This window comes from Eleutherodactylus coqui, chromosome 8 (assembly GCF_035609145.1).
Source record: "Eleutherodactylus coqui strain aEleCoq1 chromosome 8, aEleCoq1.hap1, whole genome shotgun sequence".
Taxonomy (NCBI): Eukaryota; Metazoa; Chordata; class Amphibia; order Anura; family Eleutherodactylidae; genus Eleutherodactylus; species Eleutherodactylus coqui.
Genome location: NC_089844.1, coordinates 168,639,963 through 168,649,021, shown reverse-complemented (window position 1 = coordinate 168,649,021; position 9,059 = coordinate 168,639,963). Strand labels below are relative to the sequence as shown.

Genomic DNA, 9,059 nt, shown 5'->3' with positions numbered 1-9,059 from the left:
CAGCGGGCGTGCTGCCCAGAAGTTATGGCGGTACCGCAGACTGAGATGGAGATAACGGGTTTAAGTCGGTCAGTAGATGGCGGAAACATAAGAAGTGTCAGATACAAAGACGACCTAGTGTTATAGACAGCGGACAGGCAGTCACTGGTGCTTTATAGTAGTGCAGGGTTGATGTCTCGGGGAGATTTGTATAATTGGGCGTCATCGGCACAGAGATGGCACTGTAAGCCAAATTTAAGGAGTGATTGCCCAGTATATGGCCAGCACCATGTCAATGCAGCATAGTAGTGTCCATAATAAGGGTGTGGGGTCAGTACCAACAGATATGACACCGACGCCATGTCACGTCATGGGGCAGAAGGGTGCAGGGTGGTGACTTATTAGGTCTAGTAATTAGGCACCAGTACTGGAACAGCAGAAGATGCTTGTTAGGGTTAGCACCAGGGAGGCGCCGAGCATCCTTACAGCTGCTACAAGACAGCTAGATGGAGTGAAAGTGGGAGGGAGGCAGAAAGAGGGGGAAAGGAGCGAAAGTGGGAGGGGGAGAGACAGACACAGACACAGTATCCTCACAACCAGACACACGCCGCTCGCTTTGTGTCGGGGGGTGGGAGGGTGACGGACCCCTCTAGGGTTGACCTGTGAGGTTTAGTGTCCTATGTCCCCCCCATTTTCCTAACTAACCCCAGGAGACTGCTGGAGAGAGGACAGAAGGAGAGAGAGGAGGTGAGATGCTCACAAATTTAGGTGTGTCGGGAGGGGCAGTGTGCAGCACAATCGCTGGGCATTTTTACGCTATGTGCATGTAGCTTGGGCGCATATGGTAATTTGGCTGTATGGGGGAATTTCGGAAAGAATTGGGCAGGGTGCTTCGGATTTTCCGGCGGCAGGCAGGTGTGATGGGTTTGTGGTTATTGCATCGTATCTTATGGCTATGCGTTTTTTGGGTGCAGGACGGCAGGGTGCAATAGGATGATGCCTCATTATATACTGGCGCGGCTGTTCGTATGGGATAGCATGGGAGGAGGGGAGGGATGGCTATGGGGTGATATGCTTACTATACAAGATGCCAAACACATGCTGCGTAGGCATGGATGAGCATGCATGTACACAGGCACCACACATGCCAAAGAGCCAAGTATGAGCCACGCCGCACATGACAGAAGTGCGTGTGTAAGACGGGGCAGCCAGCATACCGACAGTTAATATCTCATTCATCCCTTGTCCAGGTGAAGCGCTGACTCCGCTCTGCATCTTCATTTTCCACCCTCACCCCCCCCCCCCCCCGCACCCCCACCCCATATCCCTGCATCTCATCTACATTCACATCTAATAGGTCCAGAAGCTGCATAGAGGAGACAGTGTGGGCGCTCCATGTGCTGGTGCACAGCGGCTGTCTGGGCTATATACTGTATCAGGGCGGTGTGTGTATACTGTAGTACTGCTGGCTGTGCGTTGTGTAGGGGGGGGGGTGCAGAATCTGTGTGCTCAGCTCTTATATTGTGCAATGTCCTCATAGATCATGTACTATATATATATATATATATATATATATATATATATATATATATATGGAGCAGCAGTGACAGTCGGAGTGATATGGGAGATGTTAGTGGGAGTGCATATTATGGTTCGTCATACAGAATTATTGAAGTTGCATGGTGGAAGTGATATGATGAGAGGTGAAAGTATTATAGGAGATAATAGGAGGAGATATATTGTTTCTCTTGTAATAGGAAGAGTTATAAAAAATCAAGAGTTATGGGAAATAATAGGTGGGGTTATATATAGTGGGAGGAGTTATGAAGATTAATAGAATGGCTTAAAGTGAGAGCTTCTCTGATGTAATAGAAAGTAATATAAAGAGTAGGAGGAGTTACAGGAAAAGTTTTTTTCTGGTGTATTAAAAGGAGATATAAGGAAGAGCATTCTGAAGAGCTTCTTTGTTGTAATGGGAGGAGTTATACGTAGGGGTTATAAAGAATAGAGGGAGGAGTTATATGGAGAGTTTCTTTTGGTTTAATAGGAGGAGATACAAAGAGTAGGAGAAGTTATAAATAGAAGGAGTTATAAAGAGTGGGAGGAGTTATAAATAGAAGGAGTTGTAAAGAGTGGGAGGAGTTATAAATAGAAGGAGTTGTAAAGAGTGGGAGGAGTTATAAATAGAAGGAGTTGTAAAGAGTGGGAGGAGTTCTAAAGAGTGGGGGGGTTATGATGAGTATGAGGAGTTATGAATAGAATGAGTTATAGGAAACAACAGGATGAGTTATAAAGAATAGTAGAAGGAGGTATACCAAATATTTTGAGGAGTTGTATGGTGAGTTTCTTTGTTGAAATGGGAGGAGTTAAAAATAGTAGGAGGAGTAACAGGAATTAGAAGTTATATTCAATAATAGGAGGAGTTATAAGGAATAATAGGAGGCGCTGTATAAAGAGTTTCTCTATTGTAATAGGAAAAGTTATACAGAGTAGTATTATATGGAGACCTTTTCTGGTATAATGGGAGGAGTATGTAGAGTAGGCATTATAGAAAATAATAGGTGGAGTTATAAAGAATAGTGGGAGGAGTTATAAATAATAATAGAAGGGCATATATGGAAAGCTTCTCTGATGTAATAGGAAGCATTATAAAGAGTAGGAGGACTTATATAAAGAGTTCTTCTGCTCTAATAGTGAAAGGAGTTTTAAACAATAGTAGGAGGAGTTTTATGGAGAGCGTCTTTGTTAGAACTGGAGAAGCTATAAACAGGAAATAGTAGGAGGAGTTATAAAGAATAGTGGGAGGAGATATAGCAAATAATAGGAGGAGTTATAAAGAATAGTGGGAGGAGGTATAAAGAATAGTGGGAGGAGATATAACAATTAATAGGAGGAGTTATAAAGAATAGTGGGAGGAGATATAACAATTAATAGGAGGGGTTATATGGAGACCTTCTGCGGTGTAATGGGGGATATAGATAATAGTGTGAGGAGATATATGGAAAGGTCTTTGGGTTAAAAGGAGGAGTTATAAAGAGCAGGAGGAGATATATGGAGAATTTCTTTGTTTCAATGGGGGAGTTATAAGTAGTAGGAGGAGTCATAGCAAATATAAGTTATAGAAAATAATAGTTGTGTTATGTAAAAGGAAGCGTTATAAAGAGTAGTAGCAGGAGGTAAGTGGAGAACTTCTCCGGTGTAATGGGAGGGGTTATATAGAGTTGGAGGAGGGGTTATAAATAGGAGGAGGAGTTATATGGAAAAATTCTTTGATGGAACAAGACATGCTATAGGAAATAGTAGGAGGAGCTATAAATAAAAGTGAGAGGAGTCAGAATAAGTAATAATAAGTGAAGTTAAAGGGAGGCGTTATATGGGACAATAAGGGACAATGTATCTGCTTATAGAGCAATATAGTAGGAGATTACAAGGCGTTAGTTATATGCTGTAGTAGGGGGTTTTGGAGAGTAATTTACAGGAGGTACCTGGAGAGGTTATTGTGGGTACAGGAGATAGGACTGAGCTATGGAAGGCTTACGTACAGTAGAGTGATTGCCGTTCCCACCGTAAATCAGCTTTCCTTTCATTTACAATTAAAATCTGGAACAAATGGAACTAATTGACAGTTTCTTAATGTCCCTATTAATAACTAGAATGTTTGTATGTACCCACTCCGTGTATAATTCTTCTATCTCTTCACCCCTTTTAGAATCCAGCTCTTGCTTTCCTTCTTGACTTCTCTCTTCTGGGCCGATCACTCGCAATCTTTCATTACCTTCTTCTGTACCTTCTCCACTGGCTCCTTTACCCATGGCGACACCTCCTGCAGACACGGGGCCTCCACCTGAGGTTGAGACTACCCCAGCGGAGCCTGCGGAACCAGTATGCTCTACCACAGTGGTGGTGGTGGAGGAGCCAGAGCCAGCTCAAGAGGCTACTGGTTCAGAAGTGGAACCATCTGTGACCATCCAATCAAAATGCTCCTCGCTTACTGACCTGAAGGCCCAGCCAGCAGCCAATGGAGGACCTCGAGCCCCTAGTCTGGCTGGCTCTGAAGGACGACTGGCTCAAGCTGCTTCCAATTCTCCAAGGCCAAGCCTCTGTCGACAAGGGTCTACTGCCACAGCCAGTGGCGTTGAGGCACAAAAGCCAAAGGACTATCTGCTCATTGCCATCCTGTCCTGTTTTTGCCCCATGTGGCCAGTCAACATAGTTGGCTTTGTGTACTCTATCATGGTAAGGAAACTGTGTGGATATCCAACATGTTGTTCGTTGATCCATTGCATCATCTCATCATATCAGGGTCATTACAGCATTATCTAACCCACCACTTCACTCACTGTTTCCGTTGCACATGAAGGATGTGTTGGCGATACTAGAGGCTGCATGTAGTTATCTTCCCATGCACAATGCCAAATGTATGCTGAGGTGTATCTGAGCGAATGCAATAAAGAGGATGAATGTACCGATAGTGGGCAATTACTCGTACATCATGCAAGTTGCTGATCACTGTACTGCGCATCTTTTGGTTAACTTACCTGGCTCTGTAAGTGACTGTTAACTTTGACGATAGTATTTGCAGACACAAACTCCCATTGTATGTTGCATTGATTGATGCTGCTGCGGCTACCTTGGTGCATTTTGGAGCAGGGGTTATCCTACTATCCATACTTACCATTTTTTATATCCCCCCTCCCCCCACTACTCGATTTCCTAATTCCCTCACCCAATTACTTTTACCTACCTTCTCTCCAAAGAACTGCCCCCTAATGTTCCCTGTAGACTACACGCCACCACCAGCCATGTGGTCAACTCAATTTCACACAAAGGAACCCCTTATCGCAACCCAACTATTGGAGTCTTCCCACTACCTCCCATTATTTCTTAGGAGACACATTGTCCTCTTTATGGTTCCTTACAGACATTTTGCCCGTTTCTCACTCTTTATAGTTGGAGGACCCTATTACAAATTTTACGTTGGGGACCAGCTTCACGTTACCCCTCTAGTTGGGAGTAAGCATAAGGTTTAAAGTGGGAGCTGTAGAGTAGGACAACAGGAGATGAATGGGAAGGAACGACAGGTTGCTACGTTTTTGCACATTTTTCCGGCAGTCGGCAGGATTGAGGAGAAAGGAATATAGGGATGGAGGGAAGCAAGACACTGAATCATTGTCAGGAGAAGGCGTGAATGTAAGAGAATATCACATTCGTTCCTGCAGGACGAAGCATAAGATGGAGGTAGGAAGGGCTTCCAAACGCGGCATGTTGAGAGGAAGGAATTCTCACTAGAAGATCAATGGATGTTTCTAAGGACTTGTTAAGGAAGATGGATGGAAATAAAATGATAGTGATGAATAGAAACAGACTATAGCAGATCAGGGGATAGGTGAATGGTAAGGAGTATGTAGCCTTGGGTGGAGCACTTCATCAGGAAGTAATATCAGGTCAATTACAAAGGGAGGTTGAGTGAATAAAGACATAAGGGTTGGAGAATGATCGTTATTCCTTGTAGAGAGCATCAAGTTGGCACAAGTAGGCTTATAAGCCAGGTAATGCTCCTCTGCGAAATTTGGTATGCAAATGGGAGATGGTATAATGACTCCGTAGTGCAACCTATAATGTCTGAGCAAAAGGGAATATTGCGTGAGGTGGGAATATAGCAACATGGCTGGAGGAGGTAGAACAGATGGAGGAGGTGGTGTACTAGATGGGATGAGGAGATGAGAGAAGGAATTTGGGGAATCCGTTTGTGATGATGGTCAGAGACAGACATTGATGGTTTATAATAAAAGGTAATACCATATTAGGTGGACATATAGATGGATGATTGCAGAACTACGAGATGAGAGGTTGGATAGGGTGGTGGAGCCTTCAGGGCGGTGGCCTCATTGAGAAGGTGATATAATGGGGGAGTAATGGATGTGATAGGATGGATGGTATGATAGAGAATGGTCTTGGATGTGATGGATGATGTGATAGAGGAGGGTAATGGATGTAATAAGATGGAGGATATGATAAAGGAAGGTAATGGATGCAATAGGATGGATGATATGATAGAGGGGGTTAATGGATGCATGATATGATAGAGAGGGTTAATGGATGCATGATATGATAGAAGGGGGTAATGGATGTGATAGAATGGATGATATGATAGAGGGGGTTAATGGATGGATGATATGATAGAGGGGGTTAATGGATGGATGATATGATAAAGGGGGTTAATGGATGCATGATATGATAGAGGGGGGGGGGTAATGGATGTTATAGGATGGACAATATAGAGGGTGATAATGGATGCAATGGGATGAATGATATGATAGAGGGGGTAATGGATGTAATAGGATGGAGGATATGATAGAGTGGGTAAAAGATATGATAGGATGAATGATATGATGGGGGGTAATGGATGTGATAGGATGGATGATATGATAGAGGGGGTTCATGGATGTAACAGGATGGATTATATGTTAGAGGGGGTAATGGATGTAACAGGATGGATTATATGACAGAGGGGGGGTAATGGATGTGATAAGATGGATGATATGATAGAGGGGGTAATGGATGTAATAGGATGGATGATATAATAGAGGGGATAATAGGTGTGAGAGGATGGATGATATGTTAGAGGGGGGTCATGGATGTGATAGGGTGGATGATATGATAGAGGAGGGTAATGTATGTAATAGGACGGATGATATGATAGACAGGGTAATGGATGTAACAGGATGGATTATATGATAGAGGGGGTAATATATGTAACAGGATGGATTATATGATAGAGGGGGTAATGGATGTGATAGGATGGATGATATGACAGAGGGGGGTAATGGATGTGATAGGATGGATGATATGACAGAGGGGGGTAATGGATGTGATAGGATGGATTATATGATAGAGGGGGTAATGGATGTGATAGGATGGATGATATGACAGAGGGGGGTAATGGATGATGAAGATACATTCCAATACCTGCCTTCCACGATGCTGTAACATCCCGCTACCATTACTAATCTCACTCCTTTCCTTTACTCTAGTCCCGTAACAGCCTCCAACAAGGTGATGTGGACGGAGCCCTCAGACTGGGCCGTGTGGCCAAGCTGTTAAGTATTGTGGCGTTGGTGGGTGGACTCCTCATCATCACTGTGTCCTGTGTCATCAACTTTGGAAGTAAGTGACGCAGATCATACCAGACAGAAAATCATACCCAACATTAAAAATGCTATTTATTAAGATTCTAGTTAAATTTGTGTATATATAGGGCAACATGATATGTATTCATGATAGATAGATATGAGATGTCAGATAGATAGATAGATAGATAGATAGATAGATAGATATGAGAGATAGATAGATAGATAGATAGATAGATAGATAGTAGACACACAGACACGTCTTGCCATTAATCAGGAACAATAAGGAGCCCCCTCTTAGTCATGGCATGTCACGGCTCCAGTAGAGCAGGGCTCAGGGTTGGCTGCCTCTGGCAGGATGCAATGAAGTGTGACGGAGTCTCACACAGGACACGCTATCTCTCTTCGCTCTCTCTCTTGTAATTTCACTTTCCATCAATTTTCTCTTCGGTCCATTCAGTCTTCCAGCCTCTCCTGCTTTCCAGGTCCCATCGTACAGTATAGTGTGCTGCATATTTCACTCTGGCTGTATTTATGGTCTCTGCTGGTCTGACAACTCGTTTTCCCATCAGGAAACCTTTAACGAGGTATTAACAACCATTTAATGGTCAGTTTGCAAACGGCACCAAACCATATTTCCGCTTGGTTCTCAGCCTCCCCAATGCGGCTCCATGTAGCTTTACCCTTTGCTGCTGGTTGGCACTAACCCTAATGAATGTACAGTATGTGTAGATGATATGATTGGCACATATACTAAATTGGATAAGAAGATGACTGCGCTGCCTTTAGTGGGGATCATTAAACTTGTTGCCATCACAGCATCACATGATGTACTGTATATATATCTAAACGGAGAAATTATAATTTATGATTCAATTGCACCCTTTCCAGGAATCTCAGCTCCTTCACCCAGACTGTTACTCCACATATCTGCGCACTTGCCAACTTAATTCATCTTTTGGAAAGCCTATCACCTCTTTTGCAGTGGCCACAGTAGTAATAGTGTCTCCAGTAGTAATAGTGACCCCATAGTGGCCTCAGTAGTAATAGGGCCCCGAGTAGTAGCCTCAGTAGCAAAAGTGTCACCCTTAATGGCCCCAAGTAGTAATAGTGACTCATTAGTGGATCCAGTAGTAATAGTGACTCCCATAGTGGTCCAAGTAGTAAAAGTGTCCCCCATAGCGGGCCCAGTAGTGACAGTGACCCTCATAGTGGGCTCAGAAATTGTAATGTCTCCCATAGTGGACCCAGTAGTAATACTGACCCTCATAGTGGCACTAGTAGTAATAGTGCCCCCCATAGTGGCCCCAGTAGCGATAGTGCCAGTATAGTGGCCCTATTAATGATAATGTACGCCTATAGTGGCCTATGTAGTAATCATGCCCCACATAGTGACCCTAGTAGTAATAGTGAGCCCCCAAGTAGCCCCAGTAGTAATATTGTCCACCATAGAGGCCCCAGTAGTATTAGTGACTCTCTAAGTGGCCCCACTAGTGGCTGTAGAAGCAATAGTGCTCCCCATAGTGGTCCAAGTAGTAACTGTGCCCCAGTAGTGGCTTCAGTAGTAATAGTGCCCCGCTTAGGGGCCCCTAGTAGTTATAGTGACCCTGTTAGTGGCCCCAGTAGTAATAGTGACTCTCAAAGTGGTCCAAGTAATAATAGTGCCCCCAGTAGTGACTTCAGTAGTAACAATGTCCCGCTTAGTGGCCCCCAGTAGTTTTAGTGACTTTGTTAGTGGCGCCAGTAGTTATAGTGACTTTGTTATTGGCCCCAGTAGTAATAGTGACTCCCATAGTGGTCCAAGTAGTAGTAGTGGCCCAGTAGGGGCTTCAGTAGTAATAGTGTCCCCCATAGTGGCCCCAGTAGTAATAGTGACCCTCATAGTGTCCCTAGTTGTGATGTTCCCCATAGTGGCCCTAGTAGTAATAGTGCCCCTGGTAGTGGCCCCAG

General features: G+C 44.0%; 1 protein-coding gene across 1 annotated transcript in view; it reads left to right on the top strand.

The window, feature by feature from the left end:
* Positions 1-565: 565 nt before the first annotated feature.
* Positions 566-9,059, top strand: part of PRRT2 (proline rich transmembrane protein 2) — a 127,625-nt gene continuing 119,131 nt past the window's right edge. Inside the window, exons 1-3 of the mRNA XM_066577568.1 lie at positions 566-726; positions 3,689-4,215; positions 7,014-7,146. Coding sequence (XP_066433665.1) covers positions 3,790-4,215; positions 7,014-7,146 — 559 coding nt within the window. The 5' untranslated portion in view covers positions 566-726; positions 3,689-3,789. The remainder of the gene's footprint in view (positions 727-3,688; positions 4,216-7,013; positions 7,147-9,059) is intronic.